The 20,603-nt window shown below is 39.6% G+C and overlaps 3 protein-coding genes across 4 annotated transcripts in view; 2 read left to right on the top strand and 1 right to left on the bottom strand.

Annotated features, from left to right (window-relative positions):
• LOC139548267 (zinc finger protein ZFP2-like) overlaps positions 1-20,603 on the bottom strand; it is a 211,544-nt gene that overhangs the window by 7,898 nt on the left and 183,043 nt on the right. The window lies entirely within an intron of this gene.
• Positions 1-20,603, top strand: part of LOC139549643 (zinc finger protein 180-like) — a 167,296-nt gene that overhangs the window by 135,302 nt on the left and 11,391 nt on the right. The window lies entirely within an intron of this gene.
• On the top strand, positions 474-19,695 carry LOC139552251 (zinc finger protein 180-like). The gene is made up of 2 exons (XM_071363797.1): positions 474-642; positions 15,624-19,695. The coding sequence occupies exons 1-2, from the start codon at positions 474-476 to the stop codon at positions 16,529-16,531; spliced, it is 1,077 nt and encodes a 358-aa protein (XP_071219898.1). The 3' UTR covers positions 16,532-19,695.

Here is a 20,603-nt window from a genome sequence, read left to right as displayed (position 1 = left end):
AATCGGGAAGGGAAATGACAGCAAGTAGTGCAGACGAAAGGGATAACAAGTTGGTGAAGCAACAGATGTGCTGGAATGACAACAATAGAGATGGAATGACAACAATAGAGATGGAATGACAACAATAGAGATGGAATGACAACAATAGAGATGGAATGACAACAATATAGATGGAATTGACAACAATATAGATGGAATGACAACAATATAGATGGAATGACAACAATATAGATGCTACTTTGAGAACACAATCTCTCACATCTTTCACAGCAAAGAGTGAGGGAGTCCAGGGGATGACTGGAGGAGCAATGGAGGAAGCATTGTGGGATTCTCTTGGCGCGAGTACAGTTGTTGAGACTGTGTGGAGGGTGGTGAAGAACAGTCACTTTAACTCTACGTACATGTACATATTACCTCAACTAACCGGTGCCCCCGCACATTGACTCTGTACAGTTGGTGAGACGGAGTGGACGATGGTGAAGAACAGTGGAGTGAAAAGGGCTAAAGTTGGTAATGAACAGCAGTTTAGGGTCGGAGTGGGAATCATCAGCAAGGATGTTTTTGTGGGTGACCTGTTAACGGTCTCAAAGATGGTGAAGGATGAATTGGGTAAAGTGGAATCGGTTCGAGTGACCAGGAGCGGTATGATACTGATTGTGTGTCAACAGCGCAAAAGGAGAAAGCTTTGTGTGGTTTAGGTTAAACATTTCAGGTAGACGCAAGTTGATTAAAATGAATGATAGACGGAAGGTTTTACTGTGGTTTGGTGAAGTGGTTCTCCCATCTTATGTAAAACCTGGGTAAGTGAGATGTCCAAACTGCAGCGGCTTCTGTATATGTGGCAAGTGTTTGTCGAAGGAATAAATATGTCGTAGTCAGATGAAGCATGTTGTAATTGTGATGGGAATCACGTTCCCGAGTTCCCAGAGTGCCCTGTACGGATGAAGGATGTCACAGTAGCTAGGATGATCAGGCCCATCCAGCAGGTGTCCTGTGTGGAGGCAGTGAAAATAGCTGAAGGAGTAGAGAGGAGAAGGTAGTTCAAGTCCCACAGTCTGCAGTGAAGCCATGCAGAAGAAGGATCCCAACACACTAATAGTGAACAAGGTGGACATTGTTGTGTTTATAGAGCAAGTGATAAATTGCATTAATAAATTATTAGTAACCTTCGTCCAAAACGAGCAGTTTCCGCATTAGCTTGGAGGAGTTTCTACAACAAAGTTGCGTTTGCATTGCCCTCACTGCCGCAGTGATAAACTGCATTAATAATAAACTAATAAAACATCTAAGAAGCTAGACATCATTGTGAAGGCGGCAAATAGATTTCTGGATCTCCAGGACTTCAGACTAAATGTTACAGGGAGTACTGAATGAAGACGTTCCCCCCCTCCCAGGTTCCTGAACCTGTGTAGGGATCTGAATAGTACCATTTTTGTTTGAAATTCAGGGTAGTGGAGGGAATTTGGTTCGTGTTTATTTTTTAATTTACGTAATTAGTATGACTTGTTAATCCCAATTCTTTTTGCGTTTTGGTTATTTTTCACAACCTCGTACAGTAGGTGGCAGCAATACACCTGATGAGTGTAGTCTGACAATAAACCTCAGAGAAGAAGACATGGTAGGAACCAAAGTGTTGGTCAGTGTTTCCAGTTGACCCTAATTAGATGTTACATTACATGTTGTTTTCTTACTTCATGTAGCCGGCTAGCTAGCCAACATATTCATACTTCGCTTACTCTCTGATATGATACCGCTGCACAAACATGCTTATCTAGGCCTACACCAGCACTGGTACCAGGCAGTATTAGCTAGCTACGTTTGCTCTGACTCTTAATACATTTAGCAAGCTAGCTAGCCCGCTAACTAGCGATTAGCATTAGCAGCTAACATTATTTGAGCAACACCTTGCTAAGAAAATACAATCTTTCGCCTTTAATGTAATGGCATGAAAAGAATTGCCAGAATATTATACAATGACTTATCAACAGCTCTAACAATTTGACCCCAACAGGAAATCTACACTGGCAGTTATAGAAAGACCCATTTACTATATAACCATTGATTCTTGAAGAATATAACTTAGAAATGCCTCAAATGTTTGAACCGTATTACCCCACCAGAAACCAAAACATAAGCTCCTATAACGCCACTGTTTGTAAACAAATACTATATGGCTGAGGAGTAGGGTCGACCCAAGCATTCTGACCTCACAATAACAGTAAAGCACCCAAGCTAACTGGCTAATGTTGGATAGCTTGCTAGACACAAATCAGAGAAAACCTCACTCTTACCATTTTACTTGCCCTAGCAGAGCTGGTTAGGCTGTTTTCATGTTATCCAGAGCGTTGGTGACTAACTGTGCTGCTGGCAACAATTTAATTAGAGCTTTTTTGCAGATGTTCACTGACACCGGCCATATTCAACGGGTGTTGAGCGTTATTAAATACATCAGATATTCTGCGCTCTAATCAAGTCAATAAACATTGGGTAGTTAGTTAGAATATAGTTACTATACTGGCAAGTTTGATGTATAAGTAGCCAACTAGCGTTAGGTAGCTAGCTCACATACTGGTACATACTGCTGTAAAGATATGCTATGCGTTTTGTAAGGATAGGGTAGCTAACATAACGTGTAAGGTAACTTATTTGAAAAGTCATTACTTTATTACATTGCTCAACATTTGTCATAATTATTTAAAGCAGTTCATTTGTATGCGCTCTCTCGTTGGACTTCAGCTGCATATTTTCCCCCATTTTCTTCTAATCTGAAAACGTTGAAGCCACGCCCATTTCCTGAAGAATTGTATTATGGTCCCTAAAACACTGCGTGTATACGTCATATTTTGGCGAATTTAGTACGACATCCGGGAACTTTTGGCATACTAACTACATCATACTATGACCAACAAGCAGACTATATACTCAATTTACTTCACAAGTAGTACATTTAGTATGAGTATTCTAACACAGCTCAGGACTCTGGGCAGCCATTTTGTTTGTTTAAAAACTAGGTTGCCCCTTTAAAAAAGCGACACAACAATCAACAAACCAATCTGCAGTTCAACCAATAACCAAGCAGTAATTCCAGCACTGTTTTGGTCATAAAATGATGGATGGGGCTGGAGAAATGTAACTACTCTCAAATTCATAGACAGACTATGGATGAAAGGACTGACCATCCATGATATCAACATTATAGTTTTAACCATGTTGAGGCTATACATGGTTGATTTACATTGTTTCTAAACATTGCAGTAAAAAAAGCTTATTTGGGGTTCTGATGGGGCAAACAGTTGAACTAAGCTCATGAGGCATTTGTTATATTTTTCAATAATAATTATTTCACTGTAACAACCTCACCTTCTATTTGTTTTTGTATTGTAACAGCCTCCTCTACCTCCTCTTTCGCGAGAGCTTCTTTCTCCATCCAGCAGACCTCCTCTTCTTCAGCAGGAACGGGGTTAAATTTGAGACTGGAGCTATGAGGCATGTACTGAAGTCGCAAGGCGGTATAATTCAAAGCAGTGTCACGTTATCAGCAGCACGTGATCAATGACGTCTGAAGAATCATTTCGTCGAACACCTGATTGGTTTGGTATTGGGCTCGTTCGACATTGCAGCCGACAGTGCAGGTGGCTGCTGACTGACTAATTTACAAATCACCTTGCATCATAAATAACTACTCATTATTATTTATAAATCAGTCAGCAAGTCACCGTTTTACACACAACGCAGCATGGATTTGATGCTCTCGAACACGGCCAGTGGTTTAATATATGACATAATGGCTACGCTGCTACGGCGTGTGACTTCATCTATAAAAATGTGGCTGTTCTAAATTCTGTGTCGCTCAAAGCCTCGAGTAATGAACCTATTTTTGACACAACTTGCTGAAAAGAGCCAATGATTCAGGAAGATTTGTTTCACCATCACTACTTTTCAGCATGTTCTCTGTGAATTAGACTACGGGAGATTTGTAACTTTTTCTCCGGTAACGTTAGTCGGTCTCGCTGACCATAACCGTGCTGGTTGGCTACGCTGGTTAGGCTAATAGCTAGTTGGCTAAATAGCTAACGTTAGCTGGTTGGCTAAGATAACTGCATATAGCTAATGTTAGCTGGCTGGCTAAGATAACTGCATATAGCTAATGTTAGCTGGCTGGCTAAGATAACTGCATATAGCTAATGTTAGCTGGCTGGCTAAGATAACTGCATATAACTAACGTTAGCTGGCTGGCTAAGATAACTGCATATAGCTAATGTTAGCTGGCTGGCTAAGATAACTGCATATAGCTGACGTTAGCTGGCTGGCTAAGATAACAGCATATAGCTAACATTCTTTGATATTTGGTTAGATGGCGTTATGTATTTACAAAACTGTGGTTTACTTTAATCACTCAAGTCATGAGTGCAAATTATTGGTTTAATTTAAAGTTATACATTTTAATTAAGTTATTTCTGTTGTAGTATACATCATAGGGAATAGGCTGGTCCTCCATTTTACTTCACACCTGACTTTGGTTTAATGTAATAACTCCAAAAATAGAACTGTGAGGTGTTACTTTGCATTGGAAATGTTTTAATATTTTATTTAATATTTTATAAACAATACAAAACATACACATACAAACAACATCATAGAAACATTAACTACATAACACCTGCCCAGACCCACTAGAACACATCTCCATTAACTACATCACACCTGCCCAGACCCACTAGAACACACCTCCATCTCCATTAACTACATCACACCTGCCCAGACCCACTAAAACACACCTCCATCTCCATGAACTACATCACACCTGCCCAGACCCACTAGAACACACCTCCATCTCCATTAACTACATCACACCTGCCCAGACCCACTAGAACACACCTCCATCTCCATTAACTACATCACACCTGCCCAGACCTACTAGAACACACCTCCATCTCCATTAACTACATCACACCTGCCCAGACCCACTAAAACACACCTCCATCTCCATTAACTACATCACACCTGCCCAGACCCACAAGAACACAGCCAGTGCATTCATCAGCACCATTTTATTTCTCTCTGTCACTTTCAACTTTTAGATAATAAAGCAGTTTACCATTCAATTGAGTTAACAACAGAGGATTGGTTGATTTCCAGGTTTAATTAAGTATAATATTTAAGATGATTTATGAGAAAAGTATCGTCCAACTCTGGGGTATCTCACTGCACCCTCAAATGCCATGTTTTGAAATATACAGACAGACAGATTAAAAGTAATTTTACATTGTATAACTGTACTTCTGACAGCCAACTTTCTAACTCCGCCCATAACTTTATGACATCATAACATTCCCAGAAGGATTATTGAGTCATTGTTAGTTTTACAATGAAGACATGACTCTGCCGTAGTGCTGTAGAATTTGTGGATTTTGTCTCTTGTATAATAAGGGACTATCATTTGTCCCAACATCACAGGTCACAGACTTTGATGCAGTTAAAGACTTCCAAAAGTGTTTCTGCAGTTTAAGATCAACTGAGTTTTTTTAATGGTGTTTCTCCCTGTGCACCTGCCAATGTAAATCCATTGAACGAGACAAGTTACCAGACAGGACATATTGCTAATGTTCTTCCCATTAATAACCTCAATGACAATTAACTTGTGGGCGGTGGTGGTGATGACGTCCTATTCGATGATGTCGTCCATCGGGATTCCCCAAAAAAGAAGACGCTCTGGATTGATCACTGGAGTCAGATGTGAAGGAGGAGGTTGATCATCAGGAGTCAGATGTGAAGGAGGAGGTTGATCATCATGAGTCAGATGTGAAGGAGGAGGTTGATCATCAGGAGTCAGATGTGAAGGAGGAGGTTGATCATCATCATCAGGAGTCAGATGTGAAGGAGGAGGTTGTTCATCAGTGAACCTCTAGGCTTGTGGCTGGGCTGGCGTTTCCACTTCCAGCTTGGTCATATATTTTGACACATTGAATGTTGATATTGTGAATCTATGTTATATATTTGTACCTCCTGTTTCATGAAGTGATGTCACTAAGTACTGCCCCTATATATACAATGCATTCGGAAAGCATTCAGACCCCTTCACTTTTTCCACATTTTGTTACGTTACAGCCTTATTCTAAAATGGATTAAATAATTTCCCCCCCCTCATCAATCTACACAATACCCCATAATGACATCACAATACCCCATAATGACAAAGCAAAAACAGGTAAATAAATGAAAACATTTTCTTTAAAAAACAAGTACATTTCTAAGTGACCCCAAACTTTTGAATGGTAGTGTACATCTACATGATGTATTGTTACACCATGTAGGAGCAGTATAGACCTAGTCTGTTCATTATATACATCTACATGATGTATTGTTACACCATGTAGGAGCAGTATAGACCTAGTCTGTTCATTATATACATCTACATGATGTATTGTTACACCATGTAGGAGCAGTATAGACCTAGTCTGTTCATTATATACATCAACATGATGTATTGTTACACCATGTAGGAGCAGTATAGACCTAGTCTGTTCATTATATACATCTACATGATGTATTGTTACACCATGTAGGAGCAGTATAGACCTAGTCTGTTCATTATATACATCTACATGATGTATTGTTACACCATGTAGGAGCAGTATAGACCTAGTCTGTTCATTATATACATCTACATGATGTATTGTTACACCATGTAGGAGCAGTATAGACCTAGTCTGTTCATTATATACATCTACATGATGTATTGTTACACCATGTAGGAGCAGTATAGACCTAGTCTGTTCATTATATTCATCTACATGATGTATTGTTACACCATGTAGGAGCAGTATAGACCTAGTCTGTTCATTATATACATCTACATGATGTATTGTTACACCATGTAGGAGCAGTATAGACCTAGTCTGTTCATTATATTCATCTACATGATGTATTGTTACACCATGTAGGAGCAGTATAGACCTAGTCTGTTCATTATATACATCTACATGATGTATTGTTACACCATGTAGGAGCAGTATAGACCTAGTCTGTTCATTATATTCATCTACATGATGTATTGTTACACCATGTAGGAGCAGTATAGACCTAGTCTGTTCATTATATACATCTACATGATGTATTGTTACACCATGTAGGAGCAGTATAGACCTAGTCTGTTCATTATATACATCTACATGATGTATTGTTACACCATGTAGGAGCAGTATAGACCTAGTCTGTTCATTATATACATCTACATGATGTATTGTTACACCATGTAGGAGCAGTATAGACCTAGTCTGTTCATTATATACATCTACATGATGTATTGTTACACCATGTAGGAGCAGTATAGACCTAGTCTGTTCATTATATACATCTACATGATGTATTGTTACACCGTGTAGGAGCAGTATAGACCTAGTCTGTTCATTATATACATCTACATGATGTATTGTTACACCATGTAGGAGCAGTATAGACCTAGTCTGTTCATTATATACATCTACATGATGTATTGTTACACCATGTAGGAGCAGTATAGACCTAGTCTGTTCATTATATACATCTATATGATGTATTGTTACACCATGTAGGAGCAGTATAGACCTACAGTAGCTAGCTGCTAATTTAGATGTAATATAACATAATGAAACTGCCTTAAATGTGCTGTAGTAAACATTTTTTATTCGCAGTAATCAATCAACACATTCCTGTCTTTGTATATCTCAATATAATGGTATTATTTAATTAAATCCATTTGAAAGAATCTTTGTCTGAAAATTAAAATCTGATCCTCAACTGCGTTTCCCCTCCAGTCAGCAGACGGCGATGTGCGTCTTTCAGACGACGCTGCCAGCGTGACGTATAATCTAGTGGACGGTTCTTCATTAACAGCTCGTCAACCACCACGGTAGCTTGCTAGCCAACACAGCCGAAAGATTCAAGCTATTTATACTCTTTCGATGTATATTAGCTGCTGTGTTTTAGACACACTTTTGTCGTATCTACTTGTTAACCTATTTAATTTAATATTACGTTATTTTTTATTAGTCAGCTATAGTAGCTGGCTGGTTAAATTAGCACTAGCCTAGTCGCTAACTATAGCTAGCTAGCTAACATCCCCCAACATGAGCTCCCTAAACTTCTCCCCTCTTGTTAAAGAAGAGGAGGTCTGCTGGACGGAGAAAGAAGCTCTGGGGCTGAACATTGTCGTGAAAGAGGAGAAGGAAGAAGAGGATATCACAGTAAAACAAGAAGTAGAGGGTGAGGCTGTTACAGTGAAAGAAGAAGAGAAAGACGTTTCAGTGAAAGAAGAGGAAGACGAGTTCAGAGTGAAAGAGGAAGAGGAGGATGCCGTTTTTGGAGTGAAGAAGGAAGGGGAGATGACTGTCACATTGAAAGATGAAGAGGTGGAGATAGGAGATCTGATTAACACCAGTAAGTACCGCCTTAAATTCGTATTTAACTTTCGATATTCGGAGTTGGCTCGTCAATACCTCTTCAACGGAGGGCCCAGGATGATGACTGATATGTCTAGAATCAGACGACATAGAGAGCAAGCTACCCCTTGTTTTCTCCGTTCCGTTTCCAAAAAGTGACTTAACATATATATTTGAGAAGGGTCTATCTGCTGACCGCAGACTGGGGGGCACGGCATGTTGTGATTGTCATGTAGTGATGTTTTACTACACACCGTGCCCCCCAATAGTGCCATGTGAGAGTTGGGTTGACTACACCAAAGATTATGGATATACTGACAAGATGTCTCTCCGCCCTAACAAGGGGAGTCGTTGTCCACAAAGCGGCACTGCGGGTTGTCTAGCTCCCGCCTATCCTTTCTTTGGATTGGTGGATTCATCTTATTATTGTATTCTATTGTTTATATTCTATGAGGGTGGTTGTCGTCAACCGCCTGTATTCAATGGAGAGAGATGCTAAGCTACTAGCATGAATATGCATAGCGATCTGGAGACAACTCCTATAGTGTTTTTATCAAAGTTGTCGGTATGTCACGTGTCTACATAACAACTTAGGCATTACGAAACTTCTGTTGGATCAAGTAAACCTCACGTAGCAAATAAGCCATTCATTTGGTTGTTGACCAAATTCGACACTTAACATATTGGGTTGATAATTGTTTCCACTTGGATACAACCTACTGTAGCCTACTGTAACCTACTGGCATGACCTAGAGAGATACAATCTACTGTAGCCTACTGGCATGACCTAGAGAGATACAACCTACTGTAAGCTACTGGCATGACCTAGAGAGATGCAACCTACTGTAGCCTACTGGCATGACCTAGAGAGATACAACCTACTGTAGCCTACTGGCATGACCTAGAGAGATACAACCTACTGTAACCTACTGGCATGACCTAGAGAGTTACAACCTACTGTAACCTACTGGCATGACCTAGAGTGTTACAACCTACTGTAACATACTGGCTTGACCTAGAGAGCTAAAGTTGTAAATGTCCTGGATTTTAAATGAATATTTTCCAGTAATAATGATAATTTGTATCTTCCTATCCACATGTGGGATCCCTCTCCTTTGTCGTCCTCTTAACACCAATAACAGAAAATTACTGTGGGACTCCCAATCATGGCCGGATGTGATACAGCTTGGATTCGAACCAGGGACTGTAGTGACACCTCTTGCACTGAGATGCAGTGGCTTAGACCGCTGCGTCCGTGTGTGTGTTAATTTTTAGAATGCTGTACTAGAATGCTTAAAAGGCCTTTAAAATTTTAAATATCGGTTATCGGTATCATTTTTTGGGGCAAGGAAAATATTGGATATTGGTATTGGCCAAAAATGTAATATCGGTGCATCCCTTTATTTTAAAATGTATCACAATACCCCATAATGACATCACAATACCCCATAATGACATCACAATACCCCATAATGCCAAAGCAAAAACAGGTTTAGGTTTTTTGCAAATGTATTAAAACTATTCCCCAGGATAACTAGTCTCAGAGTAATGTAAGATCCCAGGATAACTAGTCTCAGAGTAATGTAAGATCCCAGGATAACTAGTCTCAGGGTAATGTAAGATCCCAGGATAACTAGTCTCAGAGTAATGTTAGATCCCAGGATAACTTGTCCTCCAAACTGTAAATAAATAATACAATGTGTATCCTGGATGTCAGACCCCCAACCCTCCAAACTGTAAATAAATAAATGTGTCTCCTTGGCAACATTAGAACCTCGGTACGTTTACTGTGTACTGGGTCGAGACAAAGGAATGATGTAAACAAATAATCCAAAATATTTTTGTCAATGAGACAGTATATAAACAAAGGAATGACCGAACCCCCGTTGGTTACTGAATGCTTGTAAGGAAAACTAGATGATCAAAACATTAGATCACATCAAATAAGCCTGAGTGGTTTCACCTCCTCCCAGACTATACTGGATACTACAGTTATAACTATACATAGGTATACAGGATACTACAGTTATAGGGGATACTACAGTTATAACTATACATAGTTATACAGGATACTACAGTTATAACTATACATAGTTATACAGGATACTACAGTTATACAGGATACTACAGTTATACAGGATACTACAGTTATAGAGGATACTACAGTTATAACTATACATAGTTATACAGGATACTACAGTTATAACTATACATAGTTATACAGGATACTACAGTTATACAGGATACTACAGTTATAACTATACATAGGTATACAGGATACTACAGTTATAACTGTAAATACAGTAGGGGAAGAGGTAGTTGTTTGGGCTAAATTAAAGATGGGCTATGTACAGGTCCAGTAATCTGTGAGCTACTCTGACAGCTGGTGCTTAAAGCTAGTGAGGGAGATAAGTGTTTCCAGTTTCAGAGATTTTTGTAGTTCGTTCCAGTCATTGGCAGCAGAGAAGTATGCTCCAGGAAGTATATCTCACTGGTCATCCCCAAAGCCAACACCTACTTTGGCCGCCTTTCCTTCCAGTTCTCTGCTGCCAATGACTGGAACGAATTGCAAAAATCGCTGAAGTTGGAGACTTATATCTCCCTCACTAACTTTAAGAATCAACTATCTGAGCAGCTTACCGATCGCTGCAGCTGTACACAGCCCATCTGTAAGTAGCCCATCCAATGCTTACCTCATCCCCATGTTTTTATTTACTTTTTTTGCTCACACCAGTATTTATATATTATATATGTTATATATGTTACAGTCACATATATTCTACTTGCACATCATCATCTGCACATCTATCACTCCAGTGTTAATTTGCTAAATTGCAATTACTTTGCTACTACGGCCTATTTATTGCCTTATTGCCTATATTGCCTCTGTACTCCATTTGCACACACTGTATATAGATGTTTCTATTGTGTTATTGTCCTTTTGTTTATCCCAACTCTGTTGTTTTTGTGGCACTGCTGTGCTTTATCTTGGCCAGGTTGCATTTGTCAATGAGAGCTTGTTCTCAGCTGGTTAAATAAAGGAGGAAAAGAAAATGGAGGAATTGTTCATGACGTCCTCCAGTGATTTAAAAAAAAAAAAACGTTTCCTGTTGAAAGTGATATATAAATACAGTAAAGTATAAACACACTAAAGGGAAACAAATAAATGTTTTGAGCAAAATAGTGTTTTTTTTAGACAACTGCAAACTAGAAGGAGTGAGTGGTGTCATAGTAAGGCCTTCAAGGAGTTGGCTTGATGGGAAGTCGTGATGTCATCCAATAGGAGACAGATCTTCATGTGAATATTCATTATTCTTTTTTAAATCCTTCCTGTTCTGTCAAGTTGGTTGTTGATCATTGCTACAAAGCCATTTAAGTCTTAACATAGATTTTAAAGATGATTTAAGTCCGAACTGTAACTAGGCCACTCAGGAACATTCAATGTCATCTTGGTTAGCTCCTCCAGTGTAGATTTGGCCTTGTGGTTTAGGTTATTGTCCTGTTAGGACAGTTTTTTGTATTCAGATCTCTGAAATGCACTCTACCTACGTAACATTTAGTTTCCTTATGTTACGGTGGGAAAACAGTTTTCATAGGCACAGAAATTCTAAATAATTTAAGAGTTTGCTAAATCCAATGGTTCTAACCGAGAGTCACCTTAACTTTATTGACAACACCCAAATGGATACTGTCATTAATGTGGTTCTTCAATAATTACACATAATTCTTAATACTGTAGCTGTTTAGTTACAGTCACATGTTCAACTATCATCAGAAGATCCAGGAAATCATTTTCTGAATTCCAGTCACATGACAAACATCACGACATGCAACAACAACCAAAGTGCTTCTTCATTCATTACTCTGGTAAAGACAGTTATGCCGTGCTCCACGTTGGATCCAACATCCCTAACAAATTGATGTTTATAATGTTATTGTCTGCTTGATTTACAGTAGGGTCTCGTTAGTCTGTTTGGACACGGAGATACATACCTCATAATGTGTAGAGAACTGTTCCTTGATGGATAGGCTATTGTACAACACACAGAGCTATTTTCCTATATTTGTAGTTAGGTGAAGTTATGGGTTCTACAGTAGGTCTATGTTGTTGTTAGGTGAAGTTATGTGTCCTACAGTAGGTCTATGTTGTTGTTAGGTGAAGTTATAGGCCAATTTGGCAAACAGTGTACAAACCCTCATTGTCAGGTTGATGGAAAAGCCAAAGAGCATTTTACTGGTTGAAGTGTTTTTTAAGTACAAAGCGGTTGATTTGTGATGACACAAACGTTATATTAAGCAGGGCATTCAAACGAGCTTTACAATTATAATCTAAAGTAGTGTGAAATGCACTCATAAGCAACCTGGACATGGAGGTTACTCCCCTGAGTTTTCCCCCATTCAGAATACATTGTGAAAAACTAAAATCTTTGCTCACCATTTTTGCTCCAGGCAGATATACTACATCCATAACTAGTGGTTTCCTCATTACCAGATATACTACATCCATAACTAGTGGTTTCCTCATTACCAGATATACTACATCCATAACTATCGGTTTCCTCATTACCAGATATACTACACCCATAACTAGTGGTTTCCTCATTACCAGATATACTACATCCATAACTAGTGGTTTCCTCATTAGCAGATATTCTACATCCATAACTAGTGGTTTCCTCATTACCAGATATACTACATCCATAACTAGTGGTTTCCTCATTACCAGATATACTACATCCATAACTAGTGGTTTCCTCATTAGCAGATATACTACATCCATAACTAGTCGTTTCCTCATTACCAGATATACTACATCCATAACTAGTCGTTTCCTCATTACCAGATATACTACATCCATAACTAGTGGTTTCCTCATTACTAGATATACTACATCCATAACTAGTGGTTTCCTCATATATATTGTGTCTTCCCTGTAAAACATTTTAAAAATCGGACATGTTGGCTTGATTCACAAGATGTGTACCTTTCATCTGGTGTCTTGGACTTGTTAATGTGTGAAAGTTAAATATTAAAAAAAAAAATCTTTTGAATTTCGCGCCCTGCACTTTGAGCTGGCTGTTGTCATAAGTGTACCGACAAACATGTTAAAGAAAAACTAACAGGTCTGTGAGAGCCGGAATTCTTACTGGTTGGTAGGTGATCAAATTCTTATGTCATGCAATAAAATGCAAATTAATTACTTAATCATACAATGTGATTTTCTGGATTTTTGTTTTAGATTCCGTCTCTCACAGTTGAAGGGTACAATTACAGATCTCTACATGCTTTGTAAGTAGGAAAACCTGCAAAATCGGCAGTGTATCAAAAATATTTTTTTTTATGTTGCTGACACCCCTCCCCAGAGGTGTCTCATTATTGGGATTCATTGCTGATTCCTACCTGTAGCTCACTATGAGGTGTCTAGTGATAAAGGTTAAGGCAAGGCTTTCGACTCTGTCAATCACCACATTCTTATCGGCAGACTCAACAGCCTTGGTTTCTCAAATGACCGCCTCGCCTGGTTCACCAACTACTTCTCAGATAGAGTTCAGTGTGTCAAATCGGAGGGCCTGTTGTCCAGACCTCTGGTAGTCTCTATGGGGTACTACAGGGTTCAATTCTCTGGCCGACTCTTTTCTCTGTATATATCAATGATGTCGCTCTTGCTGCGGGTGATTCTCTGATCCACCTCGACGCAGACAACACCATTCTGTATACATCTGGCCCTTCTGTGGACACTGTGTTAACAAACCTCCAAATGAGCTTCAATGTCATACAACTCTCCTTCCGTGGCCTCCATCTGCTCTTAAACGCTAGTAAAACTAAATGCATGCTCTTCAACCGATCGCTGCCCTCATCCGCCCGACTAGCATCACTACTCTGGACGGTTCTGACTTAGAATATGTGGACAACTACAAATACCTAGGTGTCTGGTTAGACTGTAAACTCTCCTTCCAGACTTACATTAAACATCTCCAATCCCAAATTAAATCTAGAATATGCTTCCTATTTCACAACAAAACCTCCTACACCGATCCTTGACTTTAGCGATGTCATTTATAAAATAGCCTCCAACACTCTACTCAGCGAACTGGATGCAGTCCATCACAGTGTCATCCGTTTTGTCACCAAAGCCCCATATACCACCCACCACTGCGACCTGTATGCTCTCGTTGGCTGGTCCTCGCTACATATTCATCGCTAAACCCACTGGCTCCAGGTCATCTATAAGTCTTTGCTAGGTAAAGCTCCGCCTTAACTCAGCTCACTGGTCACCATAGCAACACCCACCCATAGCATGGCCTGTTTATTGCCTTACCTCCTTACTCCATCACACTGTATATAGATTTTTCTATTGTGTTATTGACTGTACTTTTGTTTATCCCATGTGTAACTCTGTGTTGTTTTTTTGTCGCACTGCTTTGATTTTTCTTGGCCAGGTCGCAGTTGTGAATGAGAACTTGTTCTCAACTGGCCTACCTGGTTAAATAAAGGTGAAATACAAAGAAATCTTAACTTTATTAGCAACACCCAAATGTATACTGTCATTAACGCGGTTCTTCAATAATTACACATAATTCTTAATACTGTAGCAAACATTTATATTAAGCAGGACATTCAAACGAGCCTTACAATTATAATCCAAAGTAGTGTGAAATGTACTCATAATCAACCTGGAAATAGAGGTTACTCCCCTGAGTTTTCCCCCATTCACATTCAGAATACATTGTGAAAAACTAAAAGCTTTGCTCACCATTTTTGCTCCAGGCAGATATACTACATCCATAACTTGTGGTTTCCTCATTAGCAGATATACTACATCCATTACTATCGGTTTCCTCATTACCAGATATACTACATCCTCATTAGCAGGGAGGTGTTTCTGCAATCAAGTTGTGTGCGCATCGCCCTCGTGCCGCAATTTTATTAAACACAGAAAGGGGCTTATATTGGAGACCAAAAGTCGTCTGGCACACTGCTTAGAGTTTCAACAACATGAATAACTTATTTCTAGTCTACAATCATCGATGTTACTACTAAAACATGACTATTCTTGCTCATTTTAAGACAATTGTCAAATAATTTTAACATTCATTACAGACGTCAATTGTTGTACAACATCATGGCTACGCTGTTGGCATCACCTTTTACAGTGGAATTCCACTGTTGTGGGCCTTTAATCATCTGACTTTGTTGTTCACACAGGAGAGATACGGGACTATCGTGGATCCTCTGGGGAGCCTCAACAACCTCATGATGCTGACGAGGCAGAGAAGAGTCTCTCCAGATCAGAACGCCTCAATAAACACCTGCAGAGATCCACAGGGAAGAGAACTCACTGCTGCTCTGACTGTGGGAAGAGATTCACCTCATTAGGCATTAAAATTCATCAAAGGATCCACACAAGAGAGAAACCCTATAGCTGTGATCAATGTGGGAAGAGTTTTACTACATCTGGCTCTCTGACTGTACACCAGAGAACACACACAGGAGAGAAACCTTATAGCTGTGATCAATGTGGTAAGAGTTTTGTTACATCTAGCAATCTGACTATACACCAGAGAACACACACAGGAGAGAAACCTTATAGCTGTGATCAATGTGGGAAGAGTTTTACAACTTCTGGCTATCTGACAGTACACCAGAGAACACACACAGGAGAGAAACCTTATAGCTGTGATCAATGTGGGAAGAGTTTTGTTACATCTAGCAATCTGACTATACACCAGAGAACACACACAGGAGAGAAACCTTATAGCTGTGGTCAATGTGGGAAGAGTTTTACTACTTCTGGCTATCTGACTTTACACCAGAGAACACACACAGGAGATGAACTTTATAGCTGTGATCAATGTGGGAAGAGTTTTGTTAAATCTGACCAGCTCACAGTACACCAGAGAATACACACAGGAGAGAAACCCTATAGCTGTGGTCAATGTGGGAAGAGTTTTGGTCAATCTGGCAGTCTGACAGTGCACCAGAGAACACACACAGGAGAGAAACCTTATAGCTGTGATCAATGTGGGAAGAGTTTTACTAGATCTAGCTATCTGACAGTGCACCAGAGAACACACTCAGGAGAGAAATCGTATAGCTGTGACCAGAGGTAATCTGATAAAAGATCTCTGACTAAACATCAGAAAATACATGAAGGAGTTGTTTCATGATATCAATGAATTAATGTCACAATGTAGAATGTTTTAACATTGTAGAAGGAGTATTTTAATGATGTCACAATGTAGAAGCCTAAACGTTTGTCCCCTGTTCTATTGATTTCAACATGATATGGATATTAGCCTCAGGGGGAAAATCCAGGCTCTGAATTGAAAGAGTACTATTTATGAGATTTAGTAAGTACACATTATTCCCAGATTCAGTGTGGTTTTTGAGCTGCTAGTTTTAACAGGACGTGCAACCTCATCTCCCACTGGAATCACAATGTAGCTAGCTGTTTACCACGTTGGTGACCCACTGGAATCACAATGTAGCTCGCTGTTTACCACGTTGGTGACCCACTGGAATCACAATGTAGCTAGCTGTTTACCACGTTGGTGACCCACTGGAATCACAATGTAGCTAGCTGTTTACCACGTTGGTGACCCACTGGAATCACAATGTAGCTAGCTGTTTACCACGTTGGTGACCCACTGGAATCACAATGTAGCTAGCTGTTTACCACGTTGGTGACCCACTGGAATCACAATGTAGCTAGCTGTTTACCACGTTGGTGACCCACTGGAATCACAATGTAGCTAGCTGTTTACCACGTTGGTGACCCACTGGAATCAAAATGTAGCTAGCTGTTTACCACGTTGGTGACCCACTGGAATCACAATGTAGCTAGCTGTTTACCACGTTGGTGACCCACTGGAATCACAATGTAGCTAGCTGTTTACCACGTTGGTGACCCACTGGAATCACAATGTAGCTAGCTGTTTACCATGTTGGTGACCCACTGGAATCACAATGTAGCTAGCTGTTTACCACGTTGGTGACCCACTGGAATCACAATGTAGCTAGCTGTTTACCACGTTGGTGACCCACTGGAATCACAATGTAGCTAGCTGTTTACCACGTTGGTGACCCACTGGAATCACAATGTAGCTAGCTGTTTACCACGATGAAACACTCAAATGTTTAGGTTTTCAATATATCCCAAACTGTTTCTTCATATTGGTTATTGATTTGGACACGTTAAAACTGTGTTTTGATATTGCACTATTCCCATTTAGCAAAATGTCATTCAAAAGACGTTGAATATATGTTGGGATGTAGTTGAAATTGAAAGTTGAAAATATGTCTTTTCAGGTCGTTTTTTCAATGAAAAAAAATATTATAATAATAATATAAATTAGTCTATAATCAATTTTATTAACAATCTCACATCACTCCAGTATTTCTTGACAACATTCAAGTGCTAATTGTCTTTAGTCCACTACTGAAGAAGCATGACTCAAATCACCTCACCTCAAAGTCAATTATGTAACATTTAGTAATCATAGTTATTAATGCAACCAACTTGACATTTTTGGGTACATTTATATTGACATTGTTACCCTGCTTTTATATCCAACAACATGCCTATCTAGTGAACCCTGAAAAGAGAGAGAAGCTCCGCAGTGTAAAGTTACTACGGATATCCCAGGAGTTTCCTCTTGAAATCAGACATGTCCGTGGTAAGGACAACTTGGTTGCTGATTATCTCAAGGGTGGGCAGTCAAATAGATTTGTGTTTTGCATTTAGCCAGTGAGTTACCATGATCACAATTTATTTTGACATGTTTTTCCCGTGTTGGAGATTAGTTTTATCTTATTCTTTTCTGTATTTTATTTAAAAACTGCACTGTTGGGGGCTCGTAAGTAAGAGTTCCAGTGTTGTATCCGGCGCATGTGACTAATACTATTTGATTTGAGTTTTGTTTGGGCTCGTTCCAAGGGGACGAGAGTTCTAGAAGCTAGTGAGTTTTAGGAAGACGAGAGTTCTAGAAGCTAGTGGGTTTTAGGAAGACGAGAGTTCTAGAAGCTAGTGGGTTTTAGGAAGACGAGAGTTCTAGAAGCTAGTGGGTTTTAGGAAGACGAGAGTTCTAGAAGCTAGTGGGTTTTAGGAAGACGAGAGTTCTAGGAGCTAGTGAGTTAGGATTCTATAGAAAGAAAAAGCAGAAAAAAATAATACGATTGTATATTATTATTTAGAAATATGTGTTTTTTCTTGTTTTTAAATGTTGACAGCCAGTAGACACCATGTTTATATTGTAGAAGGTGAAGCATTGTAGATGATTATGTGAAATGGAAGTTGTGGAGATACTCTGAATGATTGGCTATGAAAAGCCAACTGACATTTACTCCTGAGGTGCAGATCTGTTGCACCTTCGACAACCACTGTGATTATTATTATTTGACCATGCTGGTCATTTATGAACATTTGAACATCTTGGCCATGTTCTGTTATAATCTCCACCCGGCACAGCCAGAAGAGGACTGGCCACCCCTCAGAGCCTGGTTTCTTCCTCGGTTTTGGACTTTCTAGGGAGTTTTTCCTAGCCACCGTGCTTCTACACCTGCATTGCTTGCTGTTTGGGGTTTTAGGCTGGGTTTCTGTACAGTACTCTGTGACATCAGCTGATGTAAGAAGGGCTTTATAAATACATTTGATTGATTGTACAACTGAATGCATTCAACTGAAATGTGTCTTGGGTGCACTGATTGGTGTCACCTCGTTAGTCAGTATGTGTTACACCTGTGCTGGTTTGTCCATCTCGTTAGTGGGAAGGTGTTTCACCTGAGCTGGTCCAGGTTCTATTTAAGAGTGTCTGGCCCAGTGCTCCAGTTGTCTTGATAGATGTGGAGAGTCAACACCTGTAGTTGCTCCACCTTTTTGGTTTGCTTCCTGTCTTTAAGTTTAGTGTGGGTTTTTCTTTTGTTTTCCTCTTCTTGGGCAGATTTAGTGGGTCTCATGGTGGGTGTCTTTTAGGTCCCAGTTGTTGTTACTAGTCAACTTCCAGTGGACACCCCCATAGTGTCTTTCAGAGCCCCTCCTAAAAAACAAGCTTGTATTTTGGGTTGGATATTGCATCCAATTAATATTTTAATCAATTGAATTTCCTTAGAATGTCCATTAGTCTTTCAGTTGTTAATCTTCTGTTTGTTGTGTACTAAATATTTTAGTTTATTTTCATTTTATATATTTTTTCCTGTGAAGCCATTGTGTTGCATCCATGTCTGAAATGTGTTGTATAAATAAAGCTTGATTTGATTTCAACAAATGAACAATCAACAGACTCTTGGTCCATCTTTATATGAAAAACAGAATCACTTTTCCAGCCTGCTGAAGGCGTGGTGGAGTGGTAAACACCACCCCCGGCTCTACCAGGGGCTTGAGGTGGTCTCTGCTTATGTCATGTTCTGTGGCCTTGCCTTTCCATTTCTTGACTGCCCCTGCAACACAGAAACACATTTAGTCATATTATATAAAACACTCAAAGTAATGGATATGGAGCATCTATGGCCTAAGTTACACCTGGCACCTAAATGTGACTTCTGTCATCTGATCACTCCAAGCTGCATTAGGTTCAGATCTACCAGGATGGGCCTTTGACAGTCTGGACGCAGTCAGGCCACTGAATATAAATAAGCAATGTAAATAGATGGGGTGAATGAGTGAGGAAAAGTACATTTTACACAAATGACCTTCATAATATCAAAGAACAAATGTTTGTGCCTGAGGGGAAATTCACTTTCATACAGCCAAAAGGGGTGAGAAATTACACCAATATCAGTGGACAATTTGTACTAATGTAAATAAACATAGATGATGGAACATATTCCCTTTTGCTGACGTGATGAACCGCTAAGGGGACATAAATATTTACCATCTGTGACCTCTCTGGCTGTAGAAGTGTTCTTCCTGACTGCTCCAACCTCACTGGGTCTTCAGAGGAGAGGAAGGCTGAATGGATCAGTCAGTCAAAGTGTAGAGCTGCTGTCTATGCTGTCTGACAAACTCCCTATTTTAGTAGTTCATTCAAGTAAATAAGGGTTTATGACTGCTGAATACCAACTATCAATCACTTAGATCATGTATTTTCCAGGTAGAGATACATCTTTGGGACGTCCCTAGCGCATGCAGAGAGATGCAGAGAGATAGCCTGCAAAGTTCTGTCATACTTTCCAGGTCTATGCCCA

Source organism: Salvelinus alpinus, chromosome 2 (genome assembly GCF_045679555.1).
Source record: "Salvelinus alpinus chromosome 2, SLU_Salpinus.1, whole genome shotgun sequence".
Classification (NCBI taxonomy): domain Eukaryota; kingdom Metazoa; phylum Chordata; class Actinopteri; order Salmoniformes; family Salmonidae; genus Salvelinus; species Salvelinus alpinus.
Note: the sequence above shows the minus strand (reverse complement) of the source record. Positions and strands in the feature narration are given on the sequence as shown.